Source organism: Eubalaena glacialis, chromosome 7, assembly GCF_028564815.1.
Source record: "Eubalaena glacialis isolate mEubGla1 chromosome 7, mEubGla1.1.hap2.+ XY, whole genome shotgun sequence".
Lineage (NCBI taxonomy): Eukaryota > Metazoa > Chordata > Mammalia > Artiodactyla > Balaenidae > Eubalaena > Eubalaena glacialis.
The window spans coordinates 39,125,307-39,140,307 of NC_083722.1; the positions used below are offsets into that span (position 1 = coordinate 39,125,307).

Consider the following 15,001-nt stretch of genomic DNA (forward strand, 5'->3'; position numbering starts at 1 on the left):
AACTGTATGCTATAAAGGGTGGATTTTCTGTGTCAATTATACTTTAATTTTTTTAAAGGGGGGTTACTCATGTTGGTAAGGTGCCAAATCCTGACTGTCCAAGGGAGAGAGTGTGCTGTTACACAAAGGGAACAGAGAGGTATGTGTAGAACATATGCATGGGCTGCCTCCTATTACTGCCGTGTCCAGTATACAAAATTAATGGAAGGAAGAAACAAATTAATGAAGGCTTCAGTAACCCAACACGGGGCAGGCCCATCAAAGGCCCAGATATCTCAGGGCTAGAAGGTCTGGGTCACTGTACAGCATAAAGAACCCTGATCAGCAGAGATGCTGGCTGAGAGCAAAAGGAACAGGATGGGAGGTGGAGGATGAAAGTCACAAGCACTGTCTACAGCCACGTGGTGCCTGAAGAAAGGAGGGCTCTAGAGACTTCCCTGGCGGTCCAGTGGTTAAGACTCCACGTTTCCACTGCAGGGGGCACGGGTTCCATCCCTTGTCAGGGAACTAAGATTCCTCATGCCATGCAGCACAGCCAACAATTAAAAAAAAAAAAAAAAAAAAAGGAGGACTCTAGTGTCTACCCAGATTTTCATTCTTGATGTGTCATGTGTATATTTATATACCCGACTAACTCTTCTTTGGTGATGGCTAACTTTAATATTTAGTCCCTGAGCTGTAGAATATTGAGATGTGATTGTGACCAAACTAAAAGAGGGGTGACATAACACAGACGTCCTGGACCTAGTGCTGGAGTAATGACTGATGACACATTGGGCCGTCTCCCTAGCTTTTTTCAGAGGATGGTTGTGATGTGTTTGAAGGGAACACTAGCAAGGAGTGAGGATTATAAATATGGGAAAAAAGGAGTTCATGTGTTTGTTGACCAGCGAAGGGAGGGGCCATGCTAAGAGAACAGAGCACAAATTTCAGCAGGACCAGAAGGATGAGGTGGGACAATGGACATCTTCACAGCAGCCATTGAGGGCCCAGAGGATCAAAAAGACCCCTTCCCCTAATTCCTGAAGCCACATAAGCTTCACTCCACATTCAATCCAATCTTGGTCAGGAGAATGGGGTGGTGAGGGGAGCCCTAAAGGCTGAGTATTGAATTAAAGACTGGTAACCTGAAAGTCACTGAGTGTCTCATTTCCTACCCTCACCTAAATAAAATGGAGACTGGATGGTCAATGTAAATTTAAAAGCTAAAATTATTGCATATCCCAGTTATAATTTGAGCCTGCTTCTTGGGAAAGAAAGGTTATCTATGAACTACGCAGCCACGAGTTGTCTATTCTTGTTTGCCCAAAATCCTTCCCCTTTCTTTGGTAACAAAAACTCACTCTCTATTTGGAGAACTGCCCCGCCCCTTTCCATCCCCCTCAGGGCTCTGCCCAGTGCAGGTCATGAGTAGGGGTCTGGAGGACCCAAACTAAGTCAACCTGAGTCTCTTGATTGGGAATCTGAATCTTGAGTGGATTCCCTGTCTGCTCCCCAAGCTGACTCCAGGGCTGTCGCACATCTGACCTTGATCCAGAGCTGTGAGCCCCTTCCCAGAACTGCGATGTCTGTGTCTGTGGCTTATGTAAAGGGAATGTGTTATAGGGGAGTTTCAGGTCCCATAGGGGCAGGAATGCAGCAGCCATGGGAAGGGGGTGTGTGTGTGTGTGAGTGAGTGTGTGTGTGTGTGTGTGCAAGTATGTGTAACCAGGACATGGAAATCCATCAGCAAGTCAGGGCACGGCTGACGCTGCTTCTTCCCAAATGGCGAATCCAATTTTCCTCCCCTCTGCAGTCCAGCTTTCTCCATGTCTTCATCAGCACGTCAGAAAACTGCCTTCCTGGGCTTCCCTAGTTCCATGTTTCAGATCAGCTTGAAGGCGAGCTGGTGGGCACAAGCCTACATCCCAGGAGAGGGCCTTGGGTCAGATGTCCATTCCTTGTCTAGTCCGTCCAGTGGTGGGGTGCAAAGACAGTCTCATTTATTAACATGGCTGCCAGAGGCCCGTCCTTGTGTGTCTGGGGTGGACCTTGGCGAATGAAGACTGGGTGACACCCAAGAGGAGTTTGCCACATCTCTGGGTCTACAGCCACTGTGGCCCAACCCCACTGACCAGGAGGCATGACAACACCCATCCCCCACCATCCCAGGTGGTAGGACTTGACCAGGGAGAATTTTGCCCCCTTTTATTTGTTTGTTTGTTTGTTTTGGCCGTGCCACGTGGCTTGCGGGATCTTAGTACCCAGACCAGGGATGGAACCCATCCCCCCTGCTGTGGAAGCGCGGAGCCTTAACCACTGGACCGCCAGGGAAGTCCCTGTTTGTTTTTTAATTGAGGTGCAGTATCTACATTACATACAGTAAAATCGGTTCTTTTTTGAGGGGGGGAAAACCCAAAGCAAAACACTCTTTACATTGGAGAAAGGGTGGTTAGACCGTATGAGGTTTTGGTCCAAAAAGTCCTTAATTACTTCTTGTTTACATTTTGGAAGCACAAACATTGCCAAAGTTCTCTTTGCTATATTCTCCATTTGTAATGGAAAAATCTCCATTCTTTCTCCTCTGGGAAGGTGGCCGTGGGCTGCTGGCAATACTAGGACTGATGCAGTTTCATAGTTTCAGTCACAGATAGAAACACCTCCTCGGTTCCAGTTTCTTCCCAGGCCCCCTAGTCTTGACTGGTGAGAAGGGAACAGAAGGGTGGGGAGAGAAGGAGGGGTCAGGATGAGCTCATGGGGAAAAGTGGTTTTAAACACTGAGTTCCATAAAAATAAGAGAAGATAGTGTTCCTTTAATCAATGGCCTTTCCATGTCCCTGGAATTGGGTGGGTTTCTCTCATTTTGAGGGTCTCCTGGCTGGTTCCTCCAGCTGCTCCTCTCTACGCCACCCTCAGTGCTATAAGGGGGAGTGACAGGGGGTGGCTACACGGGCTGAGCACCTACTATGTGCCAGGCACTTCTATGGGGTTTCACATACACTGTCTTATTCAATCCTCATTTTACTAAGAGCTATCAACCTCTTTGCCTCGATAAGAAAACTGAGGCTCGCGGAGATTACAAATTCAAATAACTTGGCCAAGGTCATGTAGCTAGTGATGGTGCGTTTTGAAGCCAGGATAAAGGCAAGCCAGTCTGGGGCCTCCCCAGCGGCGCCGTCTTCCACCTCTGGGATGGGGAAGGGGTGCTTTGCTACAATGACCAGTCCTTCAGGGAAAGCTGCTCTGGTCCCACACCTGAGCACACTCAGGCAGCTGTGCCCTTCCCAGCCTTCAGCCCAGGCCGTCAGAGGCTCACGAGACCTCCTCACACGTGGCCTGGGGTAGAGGACAGGGTGAGTGGAGCCTTAACTAAAGGGGTGAGTCTTTAATGCTGGAATTGCAGATGTTAAGTGAAGTGGAAAGGAACGGGAGAGAGTCGCTGGAGAAGGACTTCCTAAGGGCCCCTAAATCACTCCTGCAGGCACCCCCGGTGGGAGGGTGGGAGGGCGGTACACCTGGAGTGAGAACACACACCCCTCGGGCAGGGGTCGCAGGGCTGGTCAGCCCAGGGCCCCGGCCCTGCCTGAAAATCCCCGAGGGGGCGTGGGAAGGTTGAGGGTGGGGAAACTGGGCCCCCTCCTCACATGAGCCTGATACTGCCACATACCTGGGTTTGGGCGAGGTCAAAAGCAGGGCCCAGACTGGGGTGAGGCAAGAGAGGTGTCTAGGATGCAAAATTTAAGGACGTGCTCACACTCTAGGTGTCTCACTTGCCTCACCCTAGTCCCAGCCCTGCCACAGAGCTCAGGGCACCAGAGGTGAATACAGCAGTGATGGCAGCTAATGTGTACTGCTCACGGGCCGAGCCCTGTTCCAGGCTATGTATATTATGTATATAACATATGTTAATTCACTCAACTCTCACATGTCTTATCAGTTGACAGATAAGGGGACAGATTCAGAACAGGTAACTTGCCCAGCTAATAACTCGTACAGGTAAAAGTGTCCCAGAGTTCCCACTCTTAACCGTGCTGCCGTATCAGCAACCCCCGCCCAACACACACACACACACACACACACACACACACACAAGGCACCAGATGCCAGGTGGTGCCCAGCTACCTTATCAGGACCCACTCCAGCAGACTGGCCACAGCTGGGTCTCTGCCCACAGCAGGCCCTGCAGGACTGGGAAGGTGGGTCACGTGTGGATGAGGCCCCTTTTATAGCCCCACCACCCCCTCTGGCTCTGTTTTTTGCCACCGGACCTGACTTGCTGGCCACGACCTACACCAGCTGTGCCCATTCATCATGGAGAAGGTCCTCGTCCTCCTGCTCCTCGCCCTCGCGGTAGCCTATGCGGTCCCCGACCCCCGGGGACTCATTATCAACCTGGTAAGAGGGTCTTCAGGGCAGGAGTCATCTGAACCCCGAGGTGGGAATTCTTTTTAAGCTTGGATCTTGACCTCTGGGTGGGTCAAGTTGTCCCCACGTGGGGCTACCCAAGGGCTGGGAGGTAAGGCGTCTCTTCCTTTACTGCCCATTCCTGTCCCACGCCCCTTCCCCAGGGGCCCCAGAGAAGGCTGATCAGCATGGAGCATGCTCAGAGCAGCGGTTCAACCTGGCTGAGGGGACTTTATAAAAATCCAGAGCGGAATTCCCTTGCAGTCCAGTGGTTAGGACTCAGCGCTTTCACTGCCACGGTTCAATCCCTGGTTGGGGAACTAAGATCCTGCAAGCCATGGCGCGGCCAAAAAAAAAAAAAAAAAAAAAATCCAGAGCCCTGGGCTCCTGCCCCGGAAACTCTGGCTCAGAAGGTTCAGTAGTTTAAAAAGCTTCCCCAGTGATTCTGGCTTCGGACATAGCCTGACCAGACCAGCTCTAAATGCCTCAGGAATACTTCCTTATTTAGTCCTCATAAGAGCCACGTGAGATAGGTACTATTCTGATCAACCCCGTTTTCAAATGGAAAGCTGACACAGGGGGAGGTTCAGTCACCTGCCTGAGGTCACACAGCTGGAAAGTCTTGAGCAGGGATTGGCGCCCGGGCTGGCAGGGTCCAGAGCCAGGCTCCCACCACTGCCCACGCTGCCTCTCCACCAAGGGCACAATTGCGAAAGCCCTTTGGGTTAAGAACTCAGTTCACAGGTTCTTAACTCAGGGCCATGCATGGACTCGGAGGGTCCGGGATGCCCCTGAGATTATTTGTAAGAGTCTGTGGGGGGAGGGAGGGAGGAGTTTTCCAGGGAGGGAGGGTCCTCAACCTTCACAGGCTCCTGGAGGGATTGGGGGACCCAGAGAGGTTTGGGGGCCACAAGTGTCCATTCCACATGGGAACTCTGAGGCATAGGGTGGGCCAGTGACTTGCCCAGGGTCACCCAGGGAGTTGGTAGCGCAGCCAGTCCTAGAAGCCAGGTGTCCTGTCCCCCACCCGGGGCTGCTTCTCTGGCACCACACTGCCCGCTTCTCACGTGGGTGGATGGGGGGGTCGGGGTGGGAGGAGAGGCTGCCAGCCCCAGGGGTTGGGTTCCTTCACACATGCTCCCCCCAACTGGGTAGTGGGTAGCAAGGTGGGGCTCTGGGTGGAGAAGGGAGCAAACGGAGGGGGGCCTGGGCTGACGGGCTGCCCCTGGCAGGAAGACGGCGAACTCTGCCTGAACAGCATCCAGTGCAAGAGCAAGTGCTGCCACCGCGATACCGGCCTGAGCCTGGCCCGCTGCGCACCCAAGGCCAGAGAGAGCAGCGGGTGCTCCGCCTTTGTGAGTGCCGGGGCGGGGTGGGGGGGTGGTGGCGGGGAGGATAGCTCCGAGGCGGAGGGCCCTCGAGGCTTGGGGGACGGGGTGGGGGTGGGTGGGATCAGGGACGAGGCTCCGTCTGGACACGGAATGTTGAGGAGATGAAGAGAGGGAGGTCAGCAGGCTTCAAAGCCCTTTCCCATCCCATCACCTCTCTTGACCCTCACCACAGACCAGTGAGATGGGTGGGGCAGCCATCTGTTATCCCTGTTTCATGGATGGGTACATAGAGGCTTCCCAGAGAGAGCAAGTTAGTAACAGCAAGTGAGCCACAGAGCAGAGACCAGAACCCAAGTCCTCCAGGCCCACAGCGCCCCCTGGGGAGGCAGTCCGGAGAAGCACCATGTGAGAAGACAGACGAGTCAGGCAGGGCAGGCGATGCCCAAAGTGGCTCCCACAGCCTGTGACTCCACTGGCTCCGTGTCTCTGCAGACCCTCTATGGGGTTTACTACAGGTGTCCCTGTGAGCGGGGTCTGACCTGTGAGGTGGACAAGACCATCGTGGGCTCCATCACCAACACCAACTTCGGCATCTGCCTCGATGCTGGACGCTCCAGAGAGTGAGGACACTCACCCAGGCCAGCACGCCACAGGGCGCTCCTCCTCCACCACCTCTCCCTGGCTGGCCACCCCTAGACCGGCACCTCCATCTTCTAATTGGATTCTTGGCAATTAAATCCCCTCTTGCAAACCTTCCCCAGGCTCCTGGATGTTCTTGGTGAATCAGCGTCTTCCTTGATGTTACATCAAGCTTTTCGCCCCATCAGGGCAGGTGTCCTCCGAAAAGGAGGAATGGGTCTGGGGCCAGGCAGGATGAGGCTGACAGACTGGAGACAAGGTTGTGGAACAGGCCCACCCAGGCTGGGAATGTTTCCATTTCTTCTTCTTCTTCTTTTTTTTAAAAATTTATTTAATTTATTTTATTTTTGGCTGCATTGGGTCTTCGTTGATGCATGCGGACTTTCTCTAGTTGCGGCGAGCGGGGGCTACTCTTCGTTGCGGTGCACGGGCTTCTCATTGCAGTGGCTTCTCTTGTTGCGGAGCACGGGCTGTAGGCATGCGGGCTTCAGTAGTTGTGGCTCGTGGGCTCCAGAGCACAGGCTCAGTAGTTGTGGCGCACGGGCTTAGTTGCTCCGCGCCATGTGGGATCTTCCCGGACCAGGGCTCGAACCCGTGTCCCCTGCATGGGCAGGCGGATTCTTAACCACTGCGCCACCAGGGAAGACCTATGTTTCCATTTCTGAGGAACAATCACACCTCCCTGGGAGGCCCTCATTGCCCCTCAAGTTCTCAAGCAGACAGGCACACACACACACACACACATCTCTGGTGGGGAGTTACCATGGCCCATATTCTTTGCCCTGCATCAAAACTTACCAGTCCCCTCTCCTGGGCTCTCACCTCTTTTCTGGGCCAAACTTTCAGATGTGACAGCTAGCTGACACAATCTGTGTGTTAAGGGGTCAGACCACAAACAATTGCTATAGGCTTACTCTGTGCTAGAAAATTCTCACAATGACCTTGGGAAGGAGAATTCATTGTCTCCACTTTATAGATAAAAGAAACTAAGGATCAGAGAGGTTAAGTAACTTGCCCAATGTCATGTAGTTAGAAAAAGTTGCTACTAAACCCATCCAACTCCACCTCCTACGCTTTCTACAATTCCCTGTTCTTTCCCAATTATGCATACTAAGACAGATGGGTGGAATTGTAAGGAATTTAGTTTTGACTTAATATAAAAATTTTATACCCTCTGGAGCCATCAAACCTGGGTTTCCTTAGGCAGTCCTGAGGTGCCGGTCACTGAGATGTGCAAGCGGAGGGTCACTGACCCCTTGGTGGGGATGCTGGAGAGGAGATTCACATAAATGAGGGAGAGTGATAATGAAATTGAGATGCTCTCCCAGCCCCAGGATTCTGTAGTTCTGGGATAATGAATCCTTAGATTAACCATTAGGTTTATGAGTTAAGACTGGATTCAACTGTAAGTAACAACAACAGCAACAAAAACCCAAGTAATTACGACTTAAACAAAGGGGGCATACGTTGGGTTTGCCAAAAATTCATTTGGGGTTTTCCATAACATCTTACAGAAAAAATCCGAACGAACTTTTTGGCCAACCCAATATTTCTCAGGCATGAAGAAGTCTAGAGATGGAAGTGCTGGCATTTGTTTGGGCGCTGGCAGACCTGCAGTTCTCTTCACCTCCTCTCAGCAAATGCCTTCACAGCAGCTCCTAACGTCAGATCCTCTCACCATGTGCTAGGAAGCCTTGGGTAGAGGCTGGGCTGGGGAGGGGGTGAGGGCAGAGTGCTTCTCCTGGGGTACCTTCTTATCTTGCCCTAACAGCCTCCGGGCTGACGTCTTCACATCTCCATGGCTACAACTGGGTCACCTGACCACCTCTAGCTGCAAGGGAGGCTGGGAAAGCAAAGGGAATGGGATTGCCATGACTGGCTTAGACTAATTATGATCCCTCTCCAGGACTGGGCACATTACTGCCCAAACAATATTGGGGTTCAGCAAGGAAGGGGGGCAATGGCTGCCAGCAAACATTGAAAGTTCTTTATTGCAATGATTGTGCATCACCCCTCCCTCCTTGTCCTTCTCCTGTTGGGGGAGGCTCTAGGGACGGACCAGGGACAGGAACACACAGTTCTGGGTAGGCACAGGAGTAGGTGGAGGAGAAGTGGGGGTAGGCAAGGAAGAGAGATCATTAAAAGAAAGTTTTCTTAGCTGGCTTCTTTTTTTTCAATTTTCTTACAATGGCCGTAGATGATTTTAAACGATTTCTCATTCTTCGGAAATATACAAGTCAGGCCCTGCTGGCAGGGACATTTGTTATACAGGCCGAGGAACGTCTGGGAAAGGAGAGACTTTGACCCTGACCTTGGGGGTTGCTCTGCCCTCAGCCCCGAGGGCCAGCCCCCACTTTCACCACAGCCCAGCTCTGGGGCCCATCTGCTTGTGCACAACAGAGGAGCCTGGGCATAAAGACCTCCGCACCCAGCTGCTCAGAGTCTCTGGTCACCTCCTCCAGGCTGACCCCTAGTGTTGCTAAGTTTTCTCTTCACTCCATCCCTGGCATCACCTTTCTCTTGTTAACCCATCTGCCAGTCCTAAGTGGATGAACACTGAGAGGGAGCCCCATCTCAGCTCCTTAAATCCTTTCATAGGTAAGTCAACTCCCCTCTCCTGCACACTCAGTTCAGAGGCTGCCTCAGCCCACCTCCCCCCAGGAGGCCATGGCAGAACTCCTGGGGCTTGGGAGGACAGTGGTTAAGGCAGAGGTAGAAAGGGTGAGGGCCAGACCTAACTGTGCCCATTTACAGTGCTACTTTCAGGGTTTGCTAAGATGACCCCTGAAGAAAGGGAACTCATATTAGAGAAAGAAGCATCGCCATGCCCCATGCCCCCCCAACCAGGATTCCAAGCCCCTGGAGTGGGGACCCACCTTGGGTCTGTCCAAAGGCTTCCCCAGCAGAGAATTCCCGGGTCATTTCCGCCCCCACCCCCACCCCCCCGGCCTTCCCTGGCCTCTGGGTGTGCCCAGGCTCCACCTTCCGTGGGTCCCTCCCCCTCAGCTCCCCCAGGCACCGACACCCACCTCTGTGTGACACGTGCCGCCCTCAGACCCCTTTAAGGAGCTGTGCGACTCGCAGTTCTCTGCCGCCCGGCGGCAGCATCCACTTGTGCACTTGCCCGGGAAAGCAAATCTCCCCAGTGTCCTGTGGGGAGACGGCTCCACCGCGGGCCCCCGCCTGCCTCCTTCTCCCACACGGCACCCTCACAGCCCACTCCACCCGCCGGGCTGGGCAGTCTCTGGATGGGGCCCCGGGGCATCTCTGCGGCTGGGGGCGGGGGACAGAAGGCACCCGCAGGACCTGACTTGTGCCTAGAGGGAACTAAACAGTTTTGGAAGGTTTGCCCTTAGTGTCCCCAAAATAGGTTACCTCTCCTCTGGTACACACGAGGGTGAGCCAGACCTTCCTGTCTGCCACTGCACAAGCTGCTCTTCTGCAAACTCTGACTTACCCTTTCAGCTGAGCTTGATTGTCACCTACACGCCCCCCCCCCCCGCAAACACACACACACTCACACACCAACGGCCCCCAGTGCTGGGGCTTATGACGTCACCCATCATCCCTCCATCAGACATTTTCAGTAGTCTTTCAACAAGCAAATACTGAGCACCTACTGTGTCCAGGCCCTGGAGATACAGCTGGGAACAAAACCAACAAATGCCTGCCCTGCTCAGCACGCCAGGCCCCGTGAGCTCTGCCTGCCTGCTTCCCTCTCCGGTCCCGGCTGCGGCCTTCCTGGACACCCAGCCACAGCAGTCCCATCACCTGGGTTTACCATGTTCGCAACACATCTGACTCTCTGAAATTATCTTATCTTGTTTTTAAATTTTTCTATCTCCCCCTCAACTCCAGGAGGGCAGGGATTTTTGCTCTCTTGTTCACTGCTGTATTTCTTAGATGCTAGGACTAAAGTCCTCACACACAGTGGGTGCTGAATGCAAAACTGCTGAACAAAGGAGAATATTGTAATGTTCCTTTGATCTCTCTGACCTCATCTCCTATTATTTCCATTCTCTCTCACTCCTCTTTTCTATTCCTTGAATATGCCAGGCAAGGTCCCGCCTCTAGACCTTTGCCCTGTTACTCCACCTGGACTGCTCTTTCCACTGCCTGCCTGGCTCCCTTTAGGAAAGACCTCACACCCTTTAGGTCTTTGCTTAAATTTCCCATTGTCAGTAAGGTCTTCCCTGAAGACCTTCCTCACACCACAACTCCTGAAGCCCCTTCTTTATTTTCTTTGTCCTCAGGTGTTGATCACCTGGAATTACATTAATATTTTACTTATTTGCTTCCTACAATAGAATGTCAGCTCTCCCAGGGCAAGGATTTTTGTGTCTTGTTCACAGCCCCATCACTAGCACCTAGGGAAAAAAAAAAAAAAATCACTTACATATAGTAGGTGCTCAATAAAACGTGTGGAGGAATGAATGTCTCTCTTACCAGATGCAAGCGAGCCTGGGATGGGAGTGCTGTGTTGTGTTCACCTCTGCAGTGAGAGCACCCGGCAGCACCCCGGCACGGCTCCCATGACTCCGGTGCGCTTTCTTTGTCCCCCCAAACATCCTCCACCCAGCACTCCCTGCTGCCCCCCACTTCCAGCTATCACCCACATGAGCCTCTGTGCCCACCCACCCTCCCCAAACAAAGTCTTAGGATGGTGGCAGATGGTGTGCCCTCTACGTTCCTTACCAAATTTTGACTTCTCCCTGGAAAAATGAGCCCACAGTGAGGAGCAAGAAAAAAGAGAGGAGGAAGAATAGGACCAGGAGCTGCCGCCACATCATGGACCAGAGGTGGTGGCCGTGCCTCTAAGGTCCAGCTAAATACCCTGCATCTGCAATGTGAGTGCCATGTGACTGAGGCCTGGCGGGTAGGTAATGAGATGTGATTGCCCAGTCCTGGGGTTGACAGGGAGATGCCCGCAGTGCCAGTTCCCAGACCAAAGGGACAGAGGAGCAAGCAATGGGGATAAAGCTGATGTTTCCCAAGAACCGCTGCTGCTTCCTGGACCATTTGCTGTGCTCATCTTGCTGCCGGCAGAATATCTAGTCTGTGTGCTTGGGCTCTGGCACCGGCGAGATCTGGGTTCAATCCCAGCTCTGCTGCCTACTGGCTGTGTGATCTTGGGCAGCCTTCTTAACCTCTTTGAGCCTCAGTTTCCCCTTCTGCAAGATGGGGCATAATAACCATACATCACAGGGATGATGTAATGCTTAAATTAAATAGTAGATATTTTGCTCTGCATGGAGTAGGCACCCAATAAATAGAAGCTGTTATTATCTTTACGGTTAGAAGTCCTCAGTTAGAAGGATCTCAGATGACTCTCTCATCCAGTCCAATTGTGTATTATTGGTAACAAACAGCATTGTGAATATTTGTTTTGCAGATGAGGTGACTAAGGCCCAGAGAAGCTGCCAAACCTCCCCAAAGTCACAAAGCTATCAAGTAACAGAAGATTAGACTCTGGTTTTCATCTTTCCACTCCCTTCCTCCATAGGCTTTCAATTAGAATTTCAGTAACTCCCTCTCTTTGAGAAAATGCAGTGCGCCAAAACGCATTTCTGTAGGCCTTCTTGGCGAGCACGAGAATTACAAGCCCAGGACGCACAAAACACAAATGGTGAGTGGGTTGTGGCAGCGGATAATCAGAACAAATTGTCTAAGTCTTGGGGGTGGGAGCGGGTGATAATGCTGCGGGCAGAGCAGCAAGAGACATTTTTACACATATTAGTCACAGTAGGTAAGGAAATGCTGTGGGAACACACTGTCCAGGAATCACAGAGGCTTAACACAACACAAGTGGATTTCTTGCTGTGAGTCAGGACACTCTCCGGGGCCACTGTCCTCCCTGTGGTGACTTAGCAATCCAGGCACCTCCCAGCAATAGATCCTCACCTTGTCACCCAGCCATCGCAGGGAAAGAGAACTGGAGAACTCACAGGTTTTCTGGGTGCCTCACAGAGGGTGAAATCACCCCCTACCCAAAATTGGTTTGGATGTTGGAATGGATGATGCCACACGTACCCAGACAATATGGAAATGTTTATTACTCAAATAATGGAACTTTCTGGGGACAGCAGCGCAGATGCAAGGAGGTGTGAGTGGCAAGGATGAAGGGGCGGGTGGCTTTGACTTTTACTGCAGCTAGGAGATGGGGCCAGGGTGAGGGTTTCCTGAGCAGGCTGGGGTTTGTGTGGTTTGCACCTCCCACCAGCACCAAGGGAGGAAGCAGGTGCTTTTATCGGCTGGCCTAGATGTGGGGCAAAAAGGGAGTGAGAGCTTGAAAGCTGTCATTGGCCAATCATCAAAAATGGAGTCTTCCTTGGGAATTCCCTGGCAGTTCAACGGTTAGGGCTCTGAGCTTCCACTGCAGGGGGCACGGGTTCCATCTCTGGTTGGGGAACTAAGATACTGCAAGATGCCTGGCATGGCAAAAAAAAAGAAAAAAAAAAAATGGGAGTCTTCCTACCTAAGCATAGGCAAGTCTTTGCATCGGTCTTAGCTGCATATTTCTAGATGTGATTCCTCAGGCAAAGGGAAACAAAAGCAAAAATAAACAAATGGGAGAAGATATTGCAAATGATATATCCAATAAGGTGTTAATGCCCAAGATATATAAAGAACTCATATAAACTAATAAGGACCTACTGTACAGCACAGGGAACTCTACTCAATACTCTGTAATAGCCTGCATGGGAAAAGAATCTAAAACAGAGTGGATATATGTATATGTATATGTATAACTGATTCACTTTGCTGTACACCTGAAAGTAACACAACATTTTAAATCAACTATACTTCAGTAAAAATTAAAAAAAAAAAAAAAAAGAACTCATACAAATCAACAACAACAAAACAAACTACCCGATTCGAGCTGCCTTACCAGTACATCGTTAGCTCTAGGTCCTGGGATCCAAGTTCCCCTGGCTTGTTAAAATAATAATAAAAGGTTTTGTGGCAGTGAATTGCTCCCACTATACATTCTCCTTTTGTCCTTTAATGATAGAACCCCCCAAGCTTTAGCTGGGCACACAGATGCCCACATGAAAACTACACTTCCCAGTCTCCCTTGCAGCTATCTGCAGCCATGTGACTAAATTTTGCCCAATCAGATGTAAGTGAAAACAATTCCTGTGGCCTCTTGGTCATGCCCTTTTAGGAAGACTGAGCTACCTGCTGTCCCTCTACCCCCTTTCTTCTAACTGGAATGCGGACACAGCAGTTATGGTGATGCATCATCTTTGACATCCTGGGGCAGAGCTTCCTGACTAGTGTGTCTGGAAATGTGAATGCCTTCTGCCCTCAGGAGAGCCTCTTTAAGGCCCCAAGGCCCTTCTACTCTTACCCCAAGGTGCTATACACATATGACGTTTCTGTGTGTGCCGTGTTGTAAAAAATTAAGGGGAAAAAAAGAGAAAAGGAAACAGAGCAGCAGATGGCTGAGCAAGAGGGTGGAAGGAGGTGGGGGCATGGACAGTCTCACCCAGCATGAGCCTCCAGCCAGCCTCCCCCAACTACCAGATGAGAGAGAAAGCATCTACCTTGCTTAAGCCATCATTAGGGTAGGTTTTTGCTTCTGCAACTGTAAAGTTGTATCCTAAAGAACATAGATGGTTTGGACTTGGAAATGATCTTACTGTCTACTCATAGGGAAATAGTTAAGTAAATATGGGTCCACGTATATAATAAAATTAGGCAGTCATTACTGTTTTAAAAAGTACTTTGGTGACATGAGGGAAATGATTGAGATATAATGAGATAGGAGAAAAAGCAATTTCTGATTTCTGCGTGAGGCAAAGGATCTCTGAGTTACACTGTGGTTATGTCAAATGAGGAGTGGTGGGTGGGTCCAGGGCAAGGTGACCCCCAGACAGACTGGACTGGGGGTAGAGTCTCAGTGTTCCAGTCTCAGTGTAGAGTCTCAGTGTTCCAGTCTGACCCAGGAGAGGGGGTCCAGACATCAGAGCTGAGGCCACGCATCTTCATCAGGATCTGGCCAGGAAAGGCGATGGTGTTCTGAGTCCTGACTGTGTTGGTGACCTCTTGGCTGGGGAGACACCAGGTAAAACCTGCACCCACCCCCATCGGAATAGTCCCAGAGAGGCTGACTCCACCTTTGCACCCTTGCACATAAGCCAGGCTAAGTCAATCGGCTAATTCCACCACAATGATTGGTTCAGGTTTGAGCATGCAGACTAAGCAAATCCAATCAGAATCAATCTTCGCATGTTTGTTGAGAATTTTGAGACAGATGTTTCCTTTCTCTGGGAGGCATGATTTGCATATGTGAGGTGGATTTGTGGTTAAGAGCCTGCCCTGCGGAGCAAGACAGCCTGGATTCAAATCCCAGCCTCACCCCTACTCTGAACCTTTGAGAAGGGTACTTTGAGCCTCAATACCTTATTTGTAAAATAGGGATATTTATAGTACCTACTATAACTTTGTTGTGAGAATAAGAGGAGTTGATACAGATAAAAAAGCACTTTGCTCAGTGCTCAATAAATAAATAAGTGCTCAATAAATCTTAGCTGTTATTATTATGTGACACCTGGAACTTTTGCAGCTACTGGGAAGGAATCCAACCTGAGGGCCATGGAGCTACTGGATTCAGCCAGACCTGAGGACAGCCTGGTACTGCACTT

The 15,001-nt window shown here is 51.1% G+C and overlaps 2 protein-coding genes across 3 annotated transcripts; one reads left to right on the plus strand and one right to left on the minus strand.

The window, feature by feature from the left end:
* Nucleotides 1–4,290: 4,290 nt before the first annotated feature.
* CLPS (colipase) lies at nucleotides 4,291–6,338 on the plus strand. Of its 2 annotated transcripts, XM_061195123.1 has the most exons (3): nucleotides 4,291–4,374; nucleotides 5,616–5,738; nucleotides 6,207–6,338. In XM_061195123.1, the coding sequence occupies exons 1-3, from the start codon at nucleotides 4,291–4,293 to the stop codon at nucleotides 6,336–6,338; spliced, it is 339 nt and encodes a 112-aa protein (XP_061051106.1). The 2 variants fall into 2 exon arrangements, with proteins under 2 accessions (XP_061051106.1, XP_061051107.1); XM_061195124.1 differs by lacking the exon at nucleotides 5,616–5,738.
* Nucleotides 6,339–7,536: 1,198 nt separating this feature from the next.
* On the minus strand, nucleotides 7,537–11,143 carry CLPSL1 (colipase like 1). Its single transcript, XM_061197449.1, is given in 4 exon segments — nucleotides 7,537–7,621; nucleotides 8,446–8,636; nucleotides 9,383–9,503; nucleotides 11,049–11,143. Coding segments are annotated over 4 exon segments (492 nt in total).
* Nucleotides 11,144–15,001: the final 3,858 nt, after the last annotated feature.

Coding starts and splice junctions, on each gene's coding strand:
- CLPS (XM_061195123.1), top strand. CDS start 4,291: ATGGAGAAGGTCCTCGTCCTCCTGCTCCTCGCCCTCGCGGTAGCCTAT. Junction 4,375..5,615: donor GGGGACTCATTATCAACCTG/GTAAGAGGGTCT, acceptor TGCCCCTGGCAG/GAAGACGGCGAACTCTGCCT. Junction 5,739..6,206: donor GCAGCGGGTGCTCCGCCTTT/GTGAGTGCCGGG, acceptor GTGTCTCTGCAG/ACCCTCTATGGGGTTTACTA.